General features: G+C 47.4%; 1 protein-coding gene across 1 annotated transcript in view; it reads left to right on the top strand.

The window, feature by feature from the left end:
* The window catches only part of COX20 (cytochrome c oxidase assembly factor COX20), a gene marked incomplete at its 5' end in the record, with an annotated part of 328,320 nt that overhangs the window by 158,908 nt on the left and 143,828 nt on the right, over positions 1–25,584 (top strand). Inside the window, one exon of the mRNA XM_069608008.1 lies at positions 7,860–7,974. Within this exon, the coding sequence (XP_069464109.1) occupies positions 7,860–7,974 (115 nt within the window). The remainder of the gene's footprint in view (positions 1–7,859; positions 7,975–25,584) is intronic.

Genomic DNA, 25,584 nt, shown 5'->3' on the forward strand with positions numbered 1-25,584 from the left:
GGGTGGGTGGGATGGAGGGGCCTGGGGCGTGCAGATAAGGCACAGGAAGACTGCTGAATGGAGACACACTTATGTGGATTGCAGGGGGCGGCCTGCTTGAAGGGGAGGCCTGGCTGGAGACACGGGGTCTCAGGAGGCCATGTAACCGATGGCCCCTGGGCGTGGGATACCTTTTGAAGTGTACATGCTGTTTGGCACCTTGGCTGTTTGCGCCTGTGACAGCCCCCCATGCCAGCGCTCATCCACAGGTGCGAACTGCCTTTGATAGTATATCGTTGATTATCAATAACAAATGCCACATACCGGAGATTCTTGTGAGCACAGACCCACACTTCAACCGGTGTATTATAGTGGTCAAGACCCTAAGGCCTGTATAATCCAATGGTAATTGTTAGTATAGATATATGTGTGACTTTTATAGAGACATAACCTACTGAAAGACCTTGAACAAGTGTTATTTAGTGCATGCATTATCGAGAATATGTTATGTTAGCTTAGATAGATAGTGACCACCCTACTTCACAGCGACCAGACCTTCACCCATTCGGAGCACAGATGTCTGACATCCATCCTTGAATGGAGACACACTTGATTCATTTAAAAAATTGAAACAACCGTTGTTAAAATATATGTGGTGTTTTATTTTGTATCTTATTTTCATGACACAAAAATACAAGACTTTAAAGATTATACAGGTCAGGTTGCAGCACAGCGAGAGAAAATCCCCTGTACTGACCGCTGTCACTCGGGAACGTTTCTCTTATGGCACGAACGGCACAGGCGGGTATCACTCTTCGAACGCGCTGTCCAAGCCTCCCGTGGAGCCACCATGTAAAGGAACGATAGGCCACCAGCCTGTACCACCTGTGAAAAGGAATGAAACAAACTGTTTTTAAATGACAAAGATAAGTTTAATAAATGTTTGTTGTCAATGAAAATTCTTGTAACTAATGGCATTCTGCACGGACAAATGCTATCTAGACAATGCACACTACTGAACGACTTTCATGCGTTACTATGATATGAATATATAATTTTGAATATAGTAGAAGAACATGAAATAGGAGTGGCATGACAAGCAGAGTATACTTACTTGTTACTCGGATTACGAGGACGAACAGTTGCGCGAAGTTCGTGCATAAGCACCATCATTATTCTCAACACGGCCCATGTGAGGCAGGCTTCCCTGAAGTCTGGCAGCTCGGTGATGCATTGCGATCGTGGCTCGCATTCCGAAATGTAGGCCAGGCATCCCGAGTTTTCTCGGCAGCAGCAGTTCTCGTCCTCGGTTGGCATTCTCGCACCGATTGCATGTGCACCAGGTGGAGACGCCGTCTATGCGACTAGGCCCAGGCTCTTCTTCTGTTGAATCGTCCTCCCAACTGCCGTCCGAATCCCCATCGTTTTCGCATGCTTCCCTTTCCAGTAGTTCCTCCTCGGTATACTCGGGCTCGTACATGTAGGGCATTATTGTAGCCATTGTGTGGTAAACAAAGTAAAATAATTTACAGAGATGGTACAGGTATTCACACGGGCTACAAGCGGCGAAGGTAGCTGACCAGAGCACAGAAACGAGTCACAGAATACTCAAAGTAACACAGAGAGGAATGGAATCGAAAATCTGCTGCTGTGTGTTGGGAAACGGTCTGTTTATACTTATTGAGGAAAGAGGCGTCCTGCCATTTCCATGGCGACACGTCATTAGCTGAGGCGCAGCGATTGTTGACACGAGACGTGCTTTGGCGTTGGGAAATGGGTGGTACGAGTCTGCTGATGACGGGCTCGGGGGCGGGGGATTTGATTTAGTGCCGCAGAAGCATGTCAGCCAGGGCGATGCGGCAAGTGATAGGATTATCACAAAATGGCTGCTCCCTGGTGCCTGTTTTCGCTTGCGTTTAATAGACGAAAACTCGGGTAAGGTCCATAGGAAAGTTTTCTAAAATCGAGCCACTTGGGCTTAAAAAAAACATGGCCGACCCGTAGGGACAATAAAAATGTTTACTGGACCATGCCTTTAAGCCTTTTGCAATGGTCCCTAAGGGAACTACACAGGTTTCTGCCTAACACAGGGATGCACAACTGATTTTGACAGAGGGCCGAAAGTACCTTACAAGAGGACTAAAGTGGGCCGAAAAGTAAATGTGAGCGGGGTGGTTGGCGAGGCATGGCAGGAGGCTTTTTAAACCCCCAATTTGTATTAAACACATGGAAAAAGAATGTTTTTGAGGTGTAACAATTTTTATTTGCATTTCAAACTTACATTTTGTACTACACATTTTCCATTGTTATAATTTATTTCTATTTAGTTATTGTATCGCGTCTGTTTAATTAACTTATATATATTTTATTGACCCTAGATTGGACATTCTGTTATTTTGGACTGCTATAGTTTGCTGTTTGGGTTGCCCAAGAGGAGTATGGCCTTCGTTGAGTCAGGTTTCCTCAAAAAGCAAAGGATGCACGTCTCCTAACTGTGCCTGTTTTTAGCTTTATTATTGGGCTCACTCTTGGAGTGCAACACTATGCCACATGGCCCCCTAGCCCCCAACCAAACACTATGCCCCATGGCCCCCACCCCTCAACCAAACACTATGCCCCATGGCACCCTCACCCCCAACCAAACATTATGCCCCATGGCATCCTCACCCCTCAACCAAACACTATGCCCCATGGCACCCTCAACCAAACACTATGCCCCATGGCTCCCTCAACCCCCAACCATACACTATGCCCCATGGCCCCCACCCCTCAACCAAACACTATGCCCCATGGCCCCCACCCCTCAACCAAACACTATGCCCCATGGCCCCCACCCCTCAACCAAACACTATGCCCCATGGCACCCTCACCCCCAACCAAACACTATGCCCCATGGCACCCTCACCCCCAACCAAACACTATGCCCCATGGCTCCCTCACCCCCAACCAAACACTATGCCCCATGGCTCCCTCAACCAAACACTATGCCCCATGGCCCCCTCACCCCCAACCAAACACTATGCCCCATGGCACCCTCAACCCCAACCAAACACTATGCCCCATGACACCCTCAACCCCAACCGAACACTATGCCCATGGCCCCCTCTGTCCCAACCAAACACTATGCCGCATGGCTCCCTCAACCCCCAACCAAACACTATGCCCCATGGCCCCCTCACCCCCAACCAAACACTATGCCCCATGGCTCCCTCAACCCCCAACCATGCACCCATACACACCCGAACCCCCCCACCCCCAACTCCGAACCCCCCAAATCAGCACACACAAACCAGCACTCATACAGACCCGAACCCTCCACCCCAACTCCAAACCCCCACACCCCAACTCAGCACACACAAACATGCACCCATACACACCCAAACCCCCACCCCCAACTCTGAACCACCACCCCCCAAATCAGCACACACAAACCAGCACCCATACAGACCCGAACCCCCGCCCCAACTCCAAACCCCCACCCCCCAACTCAGCACACACAAACCAGCACCCATACAGACCCGAATCCCCCACCCCCAACTCCAAACCCCCACCCCCAACTCAGCACACACACAAACATGCACCCATACACACCCGAACCCCCCGCCCCCCATTTCAGCACACACTCAAGCATGCACCCAAACAGACCCGAACCACCACCCCCCAACTGAGCACACACACAAACATGCACCCATACAGACCCGAACCCCCACCCCCCCAAATCAGCATACAAACTAGCAAGCATGCACACATACAGACCCTGCATCTCAACATACACCGCACTTACACTCCAAAACAAACATTCATGCACACCCGACACCCCCCACCCCCGCATCTCTACACACAAAAACATTCAAATCCAAACATTCATACACATCCGACGCCCCCCCACACCCGCATCTCAACATACACAAACAACATTTGAATCCAAACATTCATACAAATCCGACACCCCCACCCCCGCATCTCAACATACACACACAAACATACAGCAAAACAGACCCGACACACAAACGCAAACAGACCACTCACCGGAGACTTGCTGGAAGTCGCTGGAATCGTACTACGGCTGCCGTGGTCCAACACTGAAATGCCTTCCGGCATCAAGCCTTATGGACCACTCTAGCCGTAGTGCTGGCCCTCCATTGGTGCAGCACACACGCACTACGTGGCTCGTAGGAGCGACGTGGTGCGTGTGTGCTAAGCCAATGACGGCCATTGTTTTGTCCGGCCCGGAAGACAACAAAGACTTTCCTAATGGAGGGCCGCCGATGCTGCTTGCGGGCCGCCCTCCATTAGGAAAGTGTTTGTGCCTCGCGGGCCGGACAAAGGAGCATGGTGGGCTGCAACTGGCCCGTGGACCGTATGTTGTGCACCCATGGCCTAACACCAGCACAATCTGTAGACCTGCTGCTGGGACACCAAAGCTAGACCGGAAATGTTGTACTGATGTTAAGTGATTGCAGAATCTACGTAGTGGTCAAGCAGCACTGACTAACAATTTGGTACATTGTGTATTCAGTCCTTCTTTGACTCCTTCACCCTACTAAAAGCCCCCAACCACCTTGCTTATGATCAGGCTAGACACATTAAAAGAGACCATTGCAGTAGGACTATGGATGTTTATTCTCAATAGGAGTAGAATGCAGTCATTCCTATAGTAAGAAAAATGCCTTCCAAACAGATAGATGAACACTTTAAGGATCATTCCTGGGCATTTGTAACTGGGCCCGTTTTTATACTTGCAGAACATGGCTGGACAGGGCATTTTTAGTTTTGGCTATAAGTTAGCATTTTAGCACCACCTATAAACTGGACCGAATGCGCTGGAGTACAGCTAGGGAGAGATGGAATAAGAGGAGGGACACAGTGCTTGTAGGTGTTTGGCCATTTACCAACCCATTCACTGCCCATGGTCAGCTTCCCATTTCCTGCCCCTACCCACCCAAAACACACCCTCATGGGATCTCTGTGCTTGCTTAATCAAGCCTTAAAATCTAACTTTGCACTCAAAGTGCCTGCTATTTTTTTTTCTTTTTCAGAGCAGTATTCTGGGAGTTAATGGTTTAATTGTCGCTGTAAACTGCTACTGGTGTGATCAATGTCTTAACCAGGTCTGCTTTCAGACCCTTGATTCACAAGCAGAGTGCATGTCCTTCAACAGTTCTGGCTTGTGTATAGGTATTCGATGAGCATTCTCCATGCACTGCCATCACATGCCCAGGTATGTGCACCACTTTTCAGCTGCTGCCATTAACGGCCTGTTAATATCATTACGGCAATGCCTGGCAAAGACCTTTCCCATGTCTAGACAAAAGCCAGAACTGTTGGCATTGCCAATGCTTATTCGTTTTTGCTATTGGGTGGCACTGTAAGCACTGCCTGTAAGCAAAATCTATTGGCATGGGCAGTGAAGATCTGAGAAGTGACGCACAGCCTGTTGGTGTTTTGGCTTTAGCTCACTCATTCCCACCACCACCCACTGCCTGAGACAGCCCCCCTCCAACCCTGTGGGTAGAAGCGCACCATTCTCAAAACCCTCCTGCAAAAGCTCTCCTTCCCTACCTGGAGATCATCAACTCCCTTACTCAAGGCACCTTCCCATCGACCCTAAAAACAGGGCAAATCCTCCCTCTACTAAATGAACCCACTCTGGATCCCAACAGCCTAGCTAACTATCGCCCCATCACCCATCTTCCCTTCCTAGGTAAGATCATTGAGAAAGTGGTAGCCACACAACTGCTGCAACACCTTGACACCAACAATCTCCTCCACACCTCCCAATCCGGATTCAGACCCAGATGCAGCATGGAAACCGCAACCATAGAGTGGTTGACCACACCCTCAACATCCTTGACGGCCATCCCTGCCTCCTGGTTCTACTCAACCTCTCGGCCGCTTTCGACACGGTAGACCACCAGGCGTTAATGGACACCCTACAGCCTGCATCAGCGCATGGGGATCGGCAACCCACACTGGTTCAAGTCCTACCTCGCCAACCGCAAGCAGTTTGTTCAGATGATCTCCTCTAGATCGCCAATGCCACCTGTCACCTGTGGGGTCCCGCAGGGTTCCGTCCTCTTCCCCAGGGATCTTCAATCTATACATGGAGCAGCCACTGGGAACCCTCCTAGCCACACACAACATCCACATCCACCAATACGCTGATGGCACATCGCTATACCTCAAGATTGACTCCCATCAAGGACATCCATAGGCTCAAAACCTGCCTCTCAGTGATCCAGTCTTGGATGTCCAGTGCATACTTGAAGCTCAACCCCTCCAAGACCAAATTGCTACTCCTCACTAACCGCAAACACCCAGACATACAGACATGGCTATCAACCATGAACTCGCACCTAGGGCTTCACACCCAGTCTCACCTATGGTGCCAAGTCCCTTAGGTTCCACATTGACAAACGCCTCGCCTTCAAGACACACATAGCTAAGAAAACTCAGACAGCTTGGTATCCGCTCTCCCACCTGCGAAAAGGCAAGCCCTTCATCTCACTTGACAGCTTTAGATCCACCGTTCAAGCACTGGTCCTATCCCACCTGGATGGGGGCGAGGCACTCCTCGAAGACCTCCTGTCATCCTCCCTTGTGCCACTGAGAAGTGTCCTACATGCGGCTACATGCCTCATCAAGGGTCTACGCAGATACCACATACCCCCGACCCTCCTCGACTTTCACTGGCTCCCACTGCAAACATCAGTCGCCTTCAAGTCTTGCTGCATCATCTATAAGGCACTCGCCCTCAAGTCACCAAGCTACCTCATGGAGTAACTCTGCATCTCCAGCGGACAGTGCACCACCAGAAGCCAGGACACGTGCAGATTTGAAATCTGCTGCTACAAAAAGGAAAGGACTAGAAAACAAGCCTTCTCTGCCTACGCCTCAAGACTATGGAACCGCCTCTCGTTGGCATCAGACTCACCCCGACGCTTCTACAATTCGGAAAAGAACTCGAGGCTCACCTCTTCAGGCAGTCTCCTCATCAACACCAGGGCCATCACGTTGCCCCTAGCGCAACCTGACTCGCTAGACGCCACCCTCTCCTCACCGCCACCCGGTATTGCTGTGCCCTTCCTCTGTATCCTACCCGCCTCTGTATACCTGTTCTGTTGTTACCACTGAAAAGCACTGTTATGCATCTGTAATGTTGTACACATCTGTAAAGCGCTCAGTTATGTATCTGTATTGGTGTATACCTCTGTAAAGCACTCTCTTGCTTCCAAAGCTAGGTCCCCTCTCAATAAATACAATAATAATAAAAACATCTTCCTCCCTCTTCCAGAATCTCTGAGCTCACTCTCGCTTTTTAGAGGATTGCAATTTTATTTCAAAGCAGTATTCTGAAAGGTAATTATTTAATTGTAGCTATAAACCATCACTTCGTGTAATACAAATGACTTAAACAAGTGTGCCTCAGCGACTTGACATACAAGTAATATTTGTCATTGCAACTGTTACTTGTACTAACTTCATGTAAAGCAAGCAGTTTTGGCTCTTGTTGTGGGCATTTGCCAGACGCTGTGCTAATATGCCCAGGTACTAGCACAATTTGCAAACTGTTGCTATCTTATTGGCAGGTAGTACCATTAGGGCAGTGCCTGGGAAAGGCCTATCCCAGTTGCCAAAACTGCTAGCTTTACCAATGGCTGTTTAGTTTTTGGCTTGCTGGTCAAACAAACTACCATATTTGTGGGAAATGCATTGTTCGCATTCCTGAATTGTATTCCTTTTTAATTTCAAAAACGGTGTTGCACACTAAGATTCAAACTATAACCCCGAAGATCAATTTGAAAGTGAAATCAGTGCTGCATTTGGCATTATCGTAGTTAAATGTCTTAAATATGTTTTGTTTATTTTATTTCTTGCAGTCCTTTAAGCTGCTTGGATTTCTAGATGTTCAGAACACTCCTTGTGCACGGGAGTCAATCCTGTATGGATCAATCGGATCATTGGTTGCAGGCCTGGGACATTTTTTGGCAACAAGTGAGTTTGTTACCGTTATGTTAATGTGCCTGTTTTTGTCCTTTTGTAATTCCTCCAAATCACTGAATCAACATAGCTAATGAAGTGTGGTGTTGTCTACCTGTTGTCTTCCATGTAGTTCTAACTGGATTATCCACGGACTAACACGCACAATTAACTGCAAAGTAACAAACCATAGACTATAATATCACTTGATGATAAAACTGCTGGTCATTTACCTTGTTTAGCCATTAAGGTCCCCAATTGACTAAATAATTGACATATTTCCAATGGCTTTATGAAATCTCTGATCAGCCTAAAAACTGAATGCACATGTCATTTTGACAATTTATTCCAAATGCTGCATTTAAGCTAGTTGGTATTGTAAACTAATAAAACATGCCTTGTTTGGTACTGCTAGATTCAGTTAACATGCTTGAGTTTCCTAATACCAATACTGTAAAAATAATGAGTAATAATGAGCCAGAATTGCAGTAAAAGGGTTTGAATCCCAAGAGGACCAAGTGATCATTTTTCAGATTTTGAATACCATTCAGCGTGCTACTAACACAGATTCCAACACGTGAAAGCAAGTTGAATCTGGTATGAAACCCTTTATCAAAGTGTTATACTAATACTTGATTCTGGGAGCGTCTTCTGGAGTATGTAGGCATGGAAATGCATTGGCAGAGCCCTACTGATGCAAGGACAGTGATAATGGTTAAGGTAGCTTGTGTCAGTGCTCCAGATAATGATTTAGAGGTGGAATTATTTGACTCCCTATTTTGAAACTTTGAGAGTAAATGCAATTTCAAGGGAGTAAAAATTTGTTTTTTTTCCTTCACAAGAGAGTAAAAAGTAAATGACTTCCATCTGAGGCATGCGAAATGTTAAATGATTGACATGCGTCGGCAGTCCACATTGTGACTAAAAAGCGGTTTTCTCTCAATTAACAGATAAAGCACATAATACAGGGGCACCCTCTCATAAATGGAGCAGATGTGCACTAACACTCTGAGCTTCCATTGCATTCACAGAATCTCATGGGTCAAATGTTGACTGTACAGTTAGACATGCATCTTTCCCAAGATGATAAATTGACAGAGGCAATGATAATTACAGTGCTTAGAAGTTGAAAAAACTTCTTGCTTAATTTCTATTTCAGTTACAAGTGAAAACATTTAATTTACATTTTTTTAAAAATGGTTGTAACCGTGCTTGCACTAGCTGGAGTGTCAGGTTTTGAATGCTAGAATTGTAATCCTGAAGATCTGAAAGATGCTGTGAACTTTGTGATTTGTGTAATGACATTCACTCAAGTGTGAGCAAGGCCCTTGCTGCTGCTTATATTGCCATTTACAACTGTGATAAATCCAGGAAATTCGTCCCTTCTACCCAGGGAGAGCCCCCCGGCCCCTCCCTGTTAGGCTAGTGGGGGGAACCCACTCTGCAGTACCCTCCCGAGGGGTAGCAGCAAGTGGCACCACCTCACCAGGAGAGGGTTCCCCTTAGTGGCCAAGGACTCCCTAAACCATGTCACAGAAAGAAAATGAAAATATATTTTCAAATATAAATCTCCCGTCAACGGGGATGAGGAGGTTGAAGAGCTTGCAGGCCCAACAAAGCTTATAGAGAGGAACGCATACTCTGGCAGGGGAGGCCCCTGGACACGTGGCAGTGCTAGAGAGAGCAGCAGAGCCCGCGACATTCAGAAGTGCTCTGAACATGGGGAAAGGATTGCTGGAAGCCCAGCGTGTGCAGAAAGTGCAAAGCAGAGGGGAGTGGAGCCCAAAGTGGGAAGGTGGGGTAACCACAAGTACGTTATGGTGGTCAGGCTGCCCATCTAACATCACCAGACCGATCAGGAATTGGCAAATGCTCTAGTCTCCTGTCAGGTTACCGAGATGCCCAGATAGAGGGAGAGAAGACGCTGGAGGAATAGAGCTAACAGAGAAACCGAGCGTAGAATGTCGCACCCCTGTACAGGCCCCGCTGACGTTCCCCCAACAGACTTGGGAGAACAAGGAGGCCAAGAGGGGCTCATTATGAAAGCATAAAGACTGGTCGAAGTACAGTTGATTAAGTCATAATAATGTCTGTTGAACTTGAACGGTTTAAATAGAAGAGGAAGGATCATAAATAATCCTGAGAGCAGCATCAATGGAACGTGGGTCTCGCTATCCTACGAAGAGGGGAAAACACCCAGTTACTCAAGGAATATTGGGGTAAACGTAACCGGGAACTAATAAGTGAAGGGCAGAGAAGCCTCGAGAATAAATGATACACAAGATGTACTATGCCAAGAAAGGTTAAAGTGCGATTATAAACAACATATAGGAAAATACACTTCTGATGCTCGTTAATCTGCTTAGAATCACATGCTGTGCATATGGTCCGACATCCAGTGGTAACTGCGGAGTATTGCATCTTGTCTTTCAAGGATCGAAGGGGGACGGCGGAATAGCCGTGTCTGTAACACTATCCCTACTGTGACGTGTAGTGTACCCGAAATCCCCCACGCGCTGAAGTCCCTCAGATAGTTTTTTTTCTGCCCAGATTACTGGTTGCCCTAATGCAGAGCTTTTACATGGAGATAGCGTTATTGTTGTTATCGACTTTGTCGTTATTCCCGGTAAGTCACTTTGACAGTTGAATCCTGTGAGACAACGCCGATGACTGCAGCGGACTTTCGATATCTGTTGATCCCGGCGGCGCTGCCATCCACATGGCCGGGCCTTGTGGCCGGCCTACACAGTAGGGAGAGTGGGGTTGGGTTGGATATAATCTTTACAAGTATGCCTTCCCTCTTTCACCCTCTTTGTTCCTTGGGTTTTGTCATCGTTGTAACTGTCTTTCGCTATGGAAAAGACATTTAGATTTTGTCCCTCGGGAACGGCCAAATATCAGTGGAAAGACTAGCACCCTCGGTGCAACAACTGTCTTCTGCTCGACCACAAAGAAACTAGTTGCGCGGTCTGTAGACTCCTGCGCCCTAAAATGCTTAAGGAGCGCCGCTTGAAGCGGTGGGCAGCCTACGGCATGTCACAAGCCGAATGTTCTTCCTGCAACCGCCGAAAGTGGTGGGGGAACTAGCGATGAACAGGCCTCCATGTCAGAAGCCATTGACCTAACGGCAGCTGCTCTTGGTCTGTAACGCCCGTCCCGGCCTTCACCAGGCCTGGCGAGAGTCAAGCTACGGGGAAAACACCCGGCGACAGCCTAGAGATGTGCCGAAAGACACGCCGCAGTGCCCCGAATCCCGCAGGGACTATGCTGAGTGTCCTATGCCTTTGTCTAGCACGTTCGAGGACAAATCTCGATGCCACAGAGAAGATGATGAAGTCTTTCCTCCCCTGGATCCCTCTGGTTCATCCTCATGGACCAAGGAGACATTTGAGGATTGTATGGGCAGATTAGAAAAATGTCTCTTCTCCCAAGAGGCCTCGAGTTGACTTTCTTTCTACACCTGTATCCAAGATTCAAAGGACCTTGGAGGATCTACATGAAGAGTATACCTGTGCCCTCACAGATGGGGATGTTATGGACACTTATGATCAGGATGAGGATGGCACCTTTCTTAAACTACAATGTGGATGATCAAACAGGTTTTATGGACAACTGGGAGGACAGCCGTCAGGTTGAAGCTCAACCCTGGAGCTCCCCTACTCCCACCCAGGACCATGGTGTCCTGTGTATAGATTCCCCTCACTGCACTCCGGCCCGCCAAGCCTCCCCAGTGGATGAGCAGCTGGCGTTCAACGCCATCTTGAAGAAGGCGGCTGACCATTTTCAGACTGATTTTGTGGAGGATATACTCAAGGAAAAACCTCCGGCCAGCAAGGCACTACCTTTGTTGAGCTCAGTCAAAAGTAGATTGGCACCTTCCTTGTTGACACCAGGCCAGACCAGTGCAGTGAACCCTAGGGTGGAGAAGCTGTTCGGCCTTCTCTGACCGACCCGGCCTACATCAAGGGTCATGCCACTCCAGATTCTTTAGTGGTTACCACAACTAGAAAACAGGCTTGTGTTCCCCTGCCTACAGAAGAGGCACCACCCGATAAGGAGTCCAAGAGACTTTATGCACTAGGAAAAAGGGTAACTGCGGCTGCTGCGTTTTCCACCCGTATAGCTAATAACACCACGCTATTAGCCAGCTATGCAGACATCCAGTGAAACCTTCTGCAAGAAGGCCTTCAAGAAGTGGCAAAACCTACACGGACCAGGTAGCTCTCAATCGTTTCCAAGGGCAAGCAGGTGAAACAGAATGTGCTCAAAAACACTCTGGATGCTGCCGAGACAGAGGGTATATCCCTGACACAAGGTACCTTGCTCAAGAGACATGCATGGCGCATGAACTCCGGCTTCAAACCGAAGACCCAAGCATCTCTAATTAACAAACCCATTGAAGAGACCAACCTGTTTGGAAAGGCAGCGGACAATGCACTCGAAACAGCCAAGAAAGAACACGAAACACTCAAGTCCCTTCAAAAGATTACACAGAAACCCTCTCGTCAGAGAGGAAGTGGCTCCCGCCAGTCCTTTCGTAGGCAATCTTGTTTTCCCCAGAACCAGTATAATGCAAGAAACAACTGGGATTCCAGACAAGGGTCTAATACCTCCACCACTTACCCACCCAGAGGACAGCAGCGTGGGAAAGGTAGAGGCTGAGGTTCCAACCCCAGAGGCGCCCCGGCCTCTGGTCAGAAATGACCGTCGGATCCAGGTTCCCTCCCATGCCACCCCGGTCGGAGGGCAAATAACATCTTTCCTTACTGCATGGGAGGGGATAACAAACCAGTGGGTACTCAAGGCTGTCGCCCATGGGTACTGTATAGAATTTGCCCGACCACCCCAATTCAGACCACCAAGACGCCTGACGACCTGCAAAACCTACTGCAAGAGGTGCAGACCCTTCTAGGAAAGGACGCCATAGAAGCTGTCCCTATTCTACAGGTAAACAAGGGTATTTATTCAGTGTACTTCCTTGTACCCAAAAAGGATCTCACGACGCGCTCTGTGCTAGCCTTGCGCCCAGCGAACAAGTTTGTCAAACCTCAAAGGTTTTGTATGGTCACTTTACAAGAAGCAATCCCGCCGTTCAAACCGAGGGATTACATGGCAACACTGGACATGAAGGATGCATACTTTCATATTTCGATGTTGCCAGCGCACAGAAAATACCTACGGTTCATGATAGAGGACAAGCCCTACCAGTTCAAGGTACTCCCCTTTGGCATTGCTTTGGCACCGAGGGTTTTTACAAAAGTACTGGCAGTAGCGCAGCACACCTGCACAGACTATCCATCCCAGTTTACCCTTACTTCGATGACTGGCTCATAATAGGGGAATCCTACGAGACATGCCTATTGAACACTCTGAAGACAATAGACCTCTTATTCAGTCTTGGATTCTCCATCAACAAGAAGAAATCTAGTATAGACCCCAGTAAAGTCAAACAGTTTCTAGGGGCTCTAATTCAGACAAAAGACTGCCTTGTCTTCCCCTCCAACGAGAGGGTTCAAAACTTGCTGTTTCAGATCCCTCAGTATGTTAGGGATGTAACGGTATACCGTTAAAGATACCGTGAACCACTTAATTGAACAATAATAACCGTCACATTGTTTATACCGGTATACCGTTTATACCATTAAGTGTGCTTTTCAATCTGATTTGGAAAGGCTGCAGTAAGCAAGTGCTGCACAGTCTTGGTCTTGCACTGTTGGATGTGCCGTCGGCCAAGTAGTTTCAGTTGGAGCAGTTTTTAATGCCATTCCATAAACCACACATGCCTGACATAAAATCAATATGTTAGCAATAGGAAGAATAAATACAGTGCCAAGAAGGAAAAGGGTTTACTTTGGGATAGCGGCTTTGGGATTTATATATTTATAATGGATATTGTTTGCTAAACATATGACAATGGGGGATTTCCCTGGTTCCATCATTGAATTTACATATAATAAGTCACACTGCGAAATTCACTCAGCTCTGTGGGTATTCCCTGCTTCCATACCAAAGGGTAACATGTCCGTGATTACTGAACACCTTTTGGCCCGCAAGTAAACTAAAGGCTGTAAAGTAAAGAGAGCGTGTGTGCGTATGCGCACAAGCGTATACTACCATCAGCCTCCATTAATCTGTGGCATGCAGGTTATCAAGATGGCAACATGTTCATTTTCACCAGTAGCCAATGGGGGAGCTAAAAGCCTAAATGACCACTTAAGAAAAGCTATTCAGTTTGCTTTGCCAGTCGCAGCAGGGCTCCCCCCCACAATCCCCTCCTTCTCTTCACACGTGTGTTTGGTGGAAGCAAGGGGTGGCATTTCAGTGGAAAGTATGTTGAAAAGCCCAATTCTGGCCCTGGGTTTCTGGTTTTGTTTGTGATGATAAATCTGACAATTTATGACCTTTTAGAAAATATTTGTTAAGATTAGTTAACTCCACCTGCTATACCGCGATAACCATGATATACCGTCATTTGGCAAGAAGGTTATCGTACCGTCATAAAACTAATACCGTGACACCCCTACATTATGTAGCCAGTCTGGAAGTGACGGTACACAAGGCCATGCGACTGTTGGGAACAATGGCGTCATGCATTTACTTAGTTCCTCACGCGCACCTGCGCATGCGTCCCATCCAAGAGTTTCTCAACAACCAGTGGTGTCAGGCCAGCAGACAATGGGAAGATCTGGTAGTTGTCTCGCCAGCCCTCGTTCTCTCTCTGCAGTGGTGGTCGAGGGAAAACCTTCACCACGCCTGCAGTAGAAGCCACTCTCACAACCGACGCATCTCTCGCGGGTTGGGTGGCTCACCCGCTTCAGCAGACGGCGAACAGCGTGTGGTCCCCACAAGTAGCGTCCAACCACATAAATCTGTTGGAACGATTGGCAGTATTCAAAGCATTGAAAGCCCTTCAGGCACAGTTACAGGGGAAGACAGTCCTGATCTTGACAGATGGCACCACAGCCATGTACTACCTGAACAAACAAGGGGGCACCTACTCTCCAGGGCTATCCTAGCTATCTCAAAACATTTGGATATGGGCTCTCAAACACAGGATGTTTGTTGTCCCAACATGTTCCAGGGGAACTCAATCTTCTGGCAGACGTGCTCAGCAGAGACTTCCCACTTCCCGTAAAGTACGAATGGCGACTACACGAAGACAGTCTCCAATGTTTTCGCTCAATGTCAAGATTACACCTCCAGGTACCCACAGAACCGCTCCAAGGGGAACGGGCTCTGGATAGCATGGTCAGGGAAAATTGTTTACGCTCACCCCAGCCCCCCCACCCCCCCCCGCGACTCCCTTGCTGAACAGGATCGTGCACAAGATGCACCAGGAACCAGTCACCATGATATTGGTGGCCCCCATGTAGGCCCGCCAAACCTGCTTCTCTTATCTGATGGAGATGTCCCTCTCCCCTCGTATGAAACTGCCCTGCCCGTACAACATGTTATCTCAGGACAGGGGAGAAACACTGCACCAATGCCTGCAAATTCTGAAATTAGTGGCCTGGCTCCTGAGGTCATATTTTGGACACCTTCCTCAGGGAAGCAAGAAAACCCAACCCCCGATACTGCTATTCCAGTAAATGGAAGCGCTTTGTTATCTGGTGTAATGCCAAGGGCATCGATCCCATTGACTGCTCTCCTACTCGCATTGTATTGTTCCTGACCCACACACTGGATTCAGGCCTGGTTTTTAATTCCCTGAAGGTTCACTTAGCTGCTCTCTCAGCCTACACTACGTCCACAGCAAAAGGTGTCGTGGTGGAAAATACCAGTTATCAAGGCTTTCATGGAAGGGGTTAAAAAACGATTCATCCCCCCATTTCTAACCCACCATATTCCTGCAGATTTACCACTGGAAAACTGCCAAACTCATAATGAGGCCCAATGTACTACATTTATAGAAAACCTACACATTAAGATAAATGAACACACCACATATATGCCTCTTGATAATAAATGGCCACAACGCAGGAACTCTGAAAAATACTTTTGTTTAATGCAACCATGCATTCACTTAAAGCATAATTTTTTCATTACAAAGGATACTTCCCAATGGTAATTAAAGTTTTCCATCTTATTACTGATGGGACCCTAAAATGTGAAGAAAATAAATGTGCACAGCAGAAGTTGAGCAAAATAAACCATTATTGCTCTGTGTGATGTTTCTTTCCAAAAGGCTAAATGCACACAACTCCGAGAGCAAATATCTTGTTTTCACACTGGTTCTCTATGGCATGCAATTTCATCCAAGCAGAAAAAAATAAGATGCTCTGGTTTCTGTCAAGTGACTTGACCTTTGCACTGCCCTATACTCTCAACTAGTACGTACATGATACACACACAAAAATAAAAGTTGTTGTATTTCCAATATTTTAATGGGTAAAAATGCTGAGTACTACCCTATTCTGGAGGCCTGGCTGGTGAATTCCTGGTTCAAATGGGAGGTATACATCTTGAAGGTAATGTCCTTGAGAGGCATTGGCTAGATGTGTGGTGTACGCCTGGTATGTTTCGGGCGAAGCTGGCTGCTTGGCCTGGTGGGTAGAGGAGGAGGTAGATATTCTACATGGCTAAAAGGTATTTCAAAGAACTTTCTTTTTTCGGGGGTCAATACATTTATTTTGTTTGAGTTAAATGTTGTGTATGTGGTTATATGGTAATAGTATGCCGTATTCTAGCTGCCATGGAACACCACCACCAAGTAGTTCTGAATGTTGATCTTTTCATGCCTCATAAACCACACTTGACCCTCTGGCTTCCTCGTTTCTATTTTATCAAGTTCGAGAAACGCTTTCTTCGTTGTCCCAATCGATAGTAGGAGTTCCTGAAAAGCAGTCTTATGAGCTTCTTCCCCAGAGTTTGGTGGTTCTGAGTGAACCGATGTTGTTCCTTGATAATGAAAAATTAAAATGGACTTGCATCTCAAACAAATGTGGCAGAGACTATCTTGTGCTCATTATTGAAACCGCCCAGGAAGTGGCTAAATTGATTGCGATCGATCTGAATAAGATAGAGGAAGAATTGAAAAAGTCTCCACCACTAGATGACTTTAAATTGAAATTAGAGCTGCATCTGGAGGAATTGTTAGACTTTAAAAATGATTCCACGATTGAAGGCATAAAGGGACTGAAGAAAGATCTTACCAAGTTTAGAGTTTTCCATATAATAGGAATGACTATGTCATTGACAGTAATGGCGGTCCCCAAGCTGGGAACAAGAAAAATAGGCGAGTCAGATTCAGGGACACGTCCTTTAGTTCAAGTGCAGACAGCTCAACAAAGGAAGTGTAACCAGGTACCTCAGGGACTAGGAATAGTTATGAGGATTATCATAACAGAGACATGAACAATCAAAAACGAGGAGGTAGGGGTCCTAGAGGCGTTTTCCAGGTCTGTCAACAGCAATGTAATTCTTCTGCTTTTTTAGATGGCACTGGGACTACGATCGGGTACAGACAAGGAGCCAGACACACTGGTAATAAATATATCCACATCTGAATAAGGGTTTAGGATTTGTACCAACTAGACGACATGATGCTTTTGAGTTACGCACTGAATTCTTTAACTTCATGAGAAAAATCCATCTCAAGGAATATTTTCAACCTGTCGAACTTTGAGCACAACTGCTCAGGACAAATAAATTCCTCCACGTTTGTGCCCATACACATTCCTACTCCCCCCGCGTCTGTTCTATTTGAAAATAAAGTTTTACAAGATCTGATAACTATGGAGACAGGAATTAGACCATTACATTCCAATTTATCCAAACTAGACATTAACATCTTAAAGAAATTGTGTAATAAAGATGACCTTGTCATTCGTCAGGCAGACGACTGGGGGGGGGGGATTGTGATTCTGAATAAAATAATTATATCGAAGAATGTAATCGCCTACTGTCTTACGTCAGTTGCTTGAAGATCCCAGGTGATCCTACTGTGGAACATGCAGGTTTCATGGACTGAACCCTTGAGTGTTCGGTAACGGGGGGCTTTTATAATGGTTAATATGTTTCCCTTGGTTTGTCCACACAGATTCTAGGAGTCAAATTGGTCCCTGATGTTATGGAATTACCTACTTTTGAGTCCCCTCCACTCCCACCTGTCAAAAGAATGTCTACTTCACTGGAGCGTAGCACTGTTTCATCCTCGACCCCACTTATGAATTCACGGCCTAACCTGCTTTGAGCCTTGGAAGGCTCAGTGTCACCGGTGTAACAAAGTGAGCAGGTGTGGAGCTTTCGCACAGGAGGCGGTCCTTCTGCCCGACTCCAAAACGGACAATAGGCAATTCAAAGATTCTGCAGCAAAGTGAAGTGAAGGGAATGGTGAGCCAAATTACTGAATTAGATTAATCTGACCCTTTTTGGACTAATTAGATCACCCAGACCCCTACAACACTTGTACTGTGCTTATGGTGTCAACAGTTGTCTTGGGTGCTATAATACCTAAGACCGTGTTAAGAAATGGGTCATCAAGAAGTGCCAAGAAGAGTAATGGGCGCTATACCACAGAGACTGCATTTGGGTGTCAAAAAAGTGAGTTGGGTGCTATAACCCTCCTGCTTTTCTATCTAGTTTGCAGAGCAACAACTACGACCAATAGGCATTTCTCATTTCACATTCTATTAAGAGTAACGCCTTTTTAAAACCTCTGTCTTGTGTTCTGTTGGTCCACCATGTTTTGGTGTTAGGAGTGGGATCCACGAAACCTGATTGAAGAATTCAACACAGGCCAATCTACTCCCAGACGCGACTATCCATGAAGGTTGCCATAGCTTCTGATAGGGCTGTTGTACCTTCCTGTTCTGCCCCTGTAGCAGCTGGGTATGATTTGGTGCTTCGAACTGCACAATGCCACCTAAGGAAAGTTCATTCATCCAGATTGACCTGAAAATCCCTGTCCTTTTGGGAACATTTGCTAGAATATCCCCCAAATTGGGATTAGCTCCCAAATACTTCTTTGATGTGGGGATGAGGCTGTGACATGGAATGTAAGGATCCTACTGTTAGGGGATTTTGCCAGTCTGTTACAAGACTTTAGAAAACCTGCCATGGATGAACAGGGGGACACCCCTTAGGTTTAGCATGAAATACCCAAAGGTTTAGTAGCAATGGCTGAGCAGCCAGGCTTAGTCTAGGAGGGATGAGGGTTGTAGTGAGGCATGCAGTACTCTGGGCATACTTAGTTAAAGGAAACACTAACACACTGGGATTTATATAAAAATAAGCATTTAATTTATATACACTAAAGCTTATAACTGTTAAGTAAGGCAAGTACTATCACACAGTAGTATTAAACACAGAATATTTGCAATATCCAAAGGATAAAAAAATACTTTAGAACAGTTATAAGGCAACACAAAAGTAGCAGAAACATCTGAAACAAGTATGTAAACTTTACACCTACTTGTATAACTAACTTTAGTTAACCCCTGCTTAACCAATCTTAAGAGGTCCAACCCTATCCTAGGTGGGTCTCAAAGAATTAAGGGGGGGGCACTGGTGGAGTAATCACCAAGGGCTGAGGAAGAAAAGGCAGGTAAGCAGTAGACAAGGCAGAGTCTATGAAGAGGTCTTCAAGTTTACAAGTAAATATCAGTTAGGCTTCTTTGCGTTAAGAGCACAAAGGGGTGTCCACCCCAGTGTAGCTAAATGTAGGCCTGGGATGAGATGCGAGTAACGGCTTAACTGCAACCTTCTAAAGCACAGGAACAAATCGGGCCACAGGTAAGTGTTGGGGGCTGAACAGTACCGTGTAAGCGAAGAAGCTGGTTCAGCAGGTTGGTCCCCACAGACAGTCGACAGTAGATCCTGGGTCAGGAGCCTTTGCCTTGCCAACTGAAGAAAAGACCTTGCAATGGATCTGGTAGTTGCACTCAAGCAGTTATGCCCAGCAGAATATGCCTGCAGCACAGTTTCGTTGGTACCTTTTTCAAGGCTTGGTTGAAGGACGGTTGTCGTGAGGTAGACCTTGCTCTGATTCTCTGTCCTAGTCTCAGCTGTGTGGTCTTTCAGGTGTGTGGTCCAGTCTCCGAGTTCCAGAAGGATGCCTGCAAAGTTTGAGACAAAACTATGCTTCGAAAGACATTGCACTGCAAAATGGCACTGGACCCAGGGCATTGGTGAATTGCAGCCCTTGGGCGGAGGACGCAGCACTCGCAGGGAGGGCGCGCAATGCTGTTAATCTTGGGACTGGTTAGGCCAGCAGGTCAATGGAGGAATTCCTCCACTATGTCATATCTGTCGCACAGAAGGTGAGGTTGGAACAGCAGCGGTTACTCATATGGCTCTGGCGGTCGCTGGAAGTGGCTGCAGACATCCTTCTTTGGATTTTCAGTTCAAGTGGTTGACTCCGAGTTTCTGCTCCAGGACCCTCTTCTTCTTTTATGCAGTAAAACTGACTGAGCCCACCAACACCAGACATGCATTAATTCAAACTTGGGGTTTAGGGTATGGGGTGGGATGCGGGACTGTCCAATGGAGACAACCAGCCTCCTAGCACAAACTGGTTCCAGGCAGCCACACTGCAGGACTAAGACATGGGGAGTGTTGGTCACCTCCCCCGCTTCCTGTCCTTTCAGGCATTCTGAGAGCCTTGGCAGGCTTTCCAATAAAAGCCTGCCAAAGACAAAAGACCCATCGAGATCTCCCCCACCCAGGCATGTTTATCCCTGCCCTGGTAACGTGTTAACACAGGTAAAATGCAAAAAAGGAAAGCTCAAGGAGCTCCCAGCAACACTGCACAGAAAGTGCTGTGTGCTGATATAATAAATTATAGATAGCAGAAAATATGGAGGAAAGCATAACTTCATTAAAACGTATCAAAAAGACATTTTAAAAAAGGGTCTGAAAGTGCTGCCTATAATCCAAAGCCATTGCCATGGGAAGTGAAGATAAGATAGCAACGAGATGTGAGGAGGGACACACAATCTGTGGGTGGTGTTTGGTTATTTATCCATCCATCGACCGCCCTTGCCAACCCTAGTTACTCACGGGGATCTCTTTGTCTACCTCTGTGCTTTGTGAGGATCCATCCGAAAGATAATTGCTTAATTGCAGCTATAAACCGGCTAAACAAGCCCCTGAAGTAATGCAACTGCCTTAACCAAGTGAGCCTTAAGTGATTTGATTTATAAGAAACATGTGTGCCCTTGCTCTGAAATTCTGTTAAAAAGCAAGCATTGTCAAAACCAATTTTGTAGTTGCAGGGTAAGCATTGCCATAACCAATTTGTGTAGGCATTTGCTAGGCACTGCCATAATGATATACTTGCCTTGCTATAAGATTGGAACAGCTGGAAAATGGTATGATCACCTGGGCATATAGCAGAGTCTGGCAAATGTCTAATAACTATACACAAGCCAACACTATTGACTTTGTCAGTGCTTGTTTTCCTTGGGGGTGACAATCTCGATGTCATTGCCTGCACTATCCCTTCTTTCAAGCTACAACTTAACTTGTTCTTTCAGTTTTTTTTTTGCCTAGCTTCTATGGATTTGTGATTTTCGTTTATTTAATTGATGTGATGTAAATTTGCGCTGGAAGCCAAAAATGTAAATTCAAAAAATCTAAAAATGATTGTGAAACGCGTAATAAGAAGTCGACTGGGTTGACTAAACTTCAGATTATGAGGTATAGCAATAATGGATGCCAGAAACAGCTGCTCACCAAGTTTGATCATTGCTAGTGGTCTTAAACCTATTTCCTTACACGCAGCATATCGTGGTCATGTAATTTCCTCAATTCTTTTTGATGAGTTATGGTTTTATTCGGGCGAGGTGTATCTTTTTCTAGTGAGAATGTAATTACTGGAGCCAGCCTGAGGTCTGTGCAAGGGACGCAGAGTGTAATGCAGGGCTATTTAGGATGTTTGCGAGGCAGCAGACATTGCACAACCTGACGCCATTGCAACCTGAATCCACAGAAGGGCCTATTTGGGTTACGAGTTCCTCTATAGTACCCAATGAAATATCTGGCAACACATAGAAGAGAGGAAAACCAGTAATATATACGAACGGTCCCTGTGTAGTGTATATCTCTAGATGAGGTGGTTAGCCACCTATCTAAGGAAAAACCGGAAGAGAGCGTTTCCTGTTTTCATTACTCCAATTTTGGTATGTGGTTTGTCAAAAAAACAAGTACACAAAAAATGGTACTTAAACTGGGTTTTCAATAGCTTTTATTCTGCCCGCTTCTCAATCATAAGTTTAAAAAGGGGTGAGCCTAAGGGCCAATTGTGACACTCGTTTCTCCCTCCGCTGCCCCCCAACTCTTTTTGACCCAATTTCATTAGGTTTTTTTTAAAAAATGGCACAAAAGAGTATTGCTCATTTACTCCAGAGATATCATTGTAATTCCTTTACTCCGGGTGTACCAAACATTTTAGAAGTACATCCCAGTTTGTCTACCGGTTTCAGTGAAATTCTGTGACCTTTTACCACCACCTTAGGGCAAGATTACCTAATGATCAACTGCCTCTGATTCATTTGCCATATGGGGACATAGCACCAACTTCATGACACACAAAGCACAATCTGCAGGGAAACAAAGAGAGACGACAATGTTATTTTAAAACTTGCTTATTCAAGGACAAGAGAGCGCCAGTTTTAGATGCACAAAAAGGGTTTGGAATGTCAGTAGTTGGCTCACCAATGCATATTATGACTTTAGTTTGCACAGGATGCAGTGGTGATGCCGAGACCAGTCGAATTTCCTTTAGGTAGCCCACTTCCCAGGTTCAGCCTGAAGGCAAACCACGTTTATAATTGTGAACTGGTTATATCGCCTATGACAAGATTTGTTCTTTCTGGCGTTTTCACAGGTTTTTTTGGGGGTGGGCAATCGTACATTAAAAACCATGTACCCCGTATTTTTTTTCTTTACACGTGGGCTCTGTTGTAGAATTTCTTTAAATGCTATTACAACCTGTGCACCCGCTGGATGCAAAGTTAATCTGTGTTCACTTACATAAAATGGTGTTCAACCAAAAAGAGTGAGCTGATGCCGTTGTTCAAGCACTCTCCTGAACAGGTGATTAGCATGTTCAAGTTAGAGGACACGGGAAATCTTAGGGCTGATGATGGAAAGGCAAACCTTGGTTATTTAGCCAATGAGCATTTTAGTAAAAGGAGTTGCTGAACTACAGAGAGTTCCCATTACTTAAGAAATATGGGTCCAAGTTGCCTGAAACGGGCCTTTTTCCCCATGCAATCAGCTGAAGAAAAATAGGGTGAGGTGCCCGGTGCTTTAAGTGTGATGAGAAATCAATGGGGGGGTGGCGCTGTGGCCAGGGGTTTGTGGCCAAAATCATGGACGTGGCCTGAAGTGTGCGGTGTTGCTGGGAGATCCTTGAGCTTTCGTTTTAATGCAGTTATTTTACCCATGAGAGCACGTTACCAGGGCGGGGGGGCGGGGGGGCGGGGGGGGGGGGGGGGGTGGCGAGAGAGAGAAACCCTTTTGTCCCAGCTGTATTTTATTTTGTAAGATCAGCACACCCCATTAGTGTGTCATTGTCCCCCACAGCATGCAGCTTTATTAGGCTTCCCCTTTCAATAACTCGCCAATGTCGCATCTTAACGGACACGCCCATGAATATAGCTACACACACCCCCCCTCCCATTACCTGCAAGCACTGTGGCGCCTACAGCAATTCAAACGCAGACAGGGAGTGGGTTTTATGTGCCAAGCAATCTATTGAATGAAACAAAAGCATTTCAGCACCTACGAACTAGCACAGTGTGGTGTGACGGTATCCAGTGATTTTAACTAAATACATTTCAAAGATTCAAAGAGGTATCTTTTACAGAGGGGGGAAAAAACAAACAGAAACTAACCAATAAAAAATACATTTTTTATATATTACATGACCACGGTAGTAGCCATGTAGTTATGGTTAAGTTGGTGTTACCATAGGAAGAGCACTTTTTGGGCGGCTTATAACTTCGCTCTCCCTGTACGAATCCTCACCAAACCTTGCAAAAAAAAGTATTTGGGTCACTCTGATTCGTCCAGGGGGGGCAAAGTTATAGGGGGGGTCCCAAAACTTTTTTTTTTCCCCATAGACATAATGGGAAAAAACTTTGCTCACGCCTACAGCCCAAACCGCTGGACGGATTTACACCAAATTTGCGGCAGGAGCGGTGGCTTGGTCCCGAAAGCGTGCTTTGCTTTATTTGGTGTAAATCCGTCCAGTAGTTTTTAAAAAAAAATGACAAACATGTAAGTGAAAAAAATTAGTGATATCTGTTCGCTTCGCGGACACACTTCCCTGTTCGCTCCGCGGACAGGACGGTGATTGGGCAAGCAGCTTGCGTTATGTCTGCGGACATGTGACATGCTCTCTCATTGGATGCGGTGAAAGCGCGCAGTGCGTCTGGCTTCAAAGACGCCCGCCATCTTTGTTCCTCGCATGAGAGGCTTTGTATCCCGCCTGCACAGTAAGTCCCCCACCCCCGCTCATGCGCGTGTCTGTCTCCTGTTCCTCCCACCCCCCCGCTCATGCCCCATGTGTCCTTCTTGTCACCCCCACTCATGCTCCGTGTCTTCCCTTTTCCTCCAGTCCCCCGCTCACGCCATCGGCACACGGTGGCCAGCGGAGGGCCGAGGAGCGGGATCTGCTGCCTGCACACGAACGCCATGTGTCTTTCTCCCTCCCGCCCACCCCCGCTCATGTCCGTGTGTCTTTCTCCCTCCTGCCCACCCCGCTCATGCCCCGTGTCTCTCCCTCCCCCCACCCCGCTCATGCCCCGTGTCTCTCCCTCCCCCCCACCCTGCTCATGGCCCGCTTGTCTCTCCCACCCCCGCTCATGCCCTGTGTGTCTCTCCCACCCCCGCTCATGTCCGTGTGTCTCTCCCCACCCCTCGGCCATGTCCGTGTGTCTCACCGCACCCCCCGCTCATGCCCCGTGTCTCTCCCACCCCCGTGTCTCTCCCCACCCCATTGCGCTCATGTCCGTGTGTCTCTCCCCACCCCCCGCTCATGTCCGTGTGTCTCTCCCCACCCGCCGCCCACCCCCCGCTCATGTCCGTGTGTCTCTCCCCACCCGCCGCCCACCCCCCGCTCATGTCCGTGTCTCTCCCCACCCGCCGCCCACCCCCCGCTCATGTCCGTGTCTCTCCCCACCCGCCGCCCATACCCTGTGTCTCTCCCCACCAGCTCATGCCCCGTGTATCTCCTCACCTGCCGCCCACCCCCGTTCATGTCGCGTGTGTCTCTCCCCACCCGCCGCCCACCCCCGCTCATGTCCCGTGTGTCTCGCCCACCCCCGCTCATGCCCCGTGTCTCTCCCTCCCCAACCTGCTCATGCCCCGTGTGTCTCACCCTCCCCCCACCCCGCTCATGCCCCGTGTGTCTCACCCTCCTCCCCACCCTGCTCATGCCCCGTGTGTCTCACCCTCCTCCCCACCCCGCTCATGCCCCGTGTCTCACCCTCCCCCCCCACCCCGCTCATGCCCCGTGTCTCACCCTCCCCCCACCCCGCTCATGCCCCGTGTGTCTCACCCTCCCCCACCCCGCTCATGCCCCGTGTCTCACCCTCCCCCACCCCGCTCATGCCCCGTGTGTCTCACCCTCCCCCCACCCCGCTCATGCCCCGTGTCACCCTCCCCCACCCCGCTCAT

Source organism: Ambystoma mexicanum, chromosome 4q (assembly GCF_040938575.1).
Source record: "Ambystoma mexicanum isolate Mex_15411 chromosome 4q, UKY_AmexF1_1, whole genome shotgun sequence".
Taxonomy (NCBI): Eukaryota; Metazoa; Chordata; class Amphibia; order Caudata; family Ambystomatidae; genus Ambystoma; species Ambystoma mexicanum.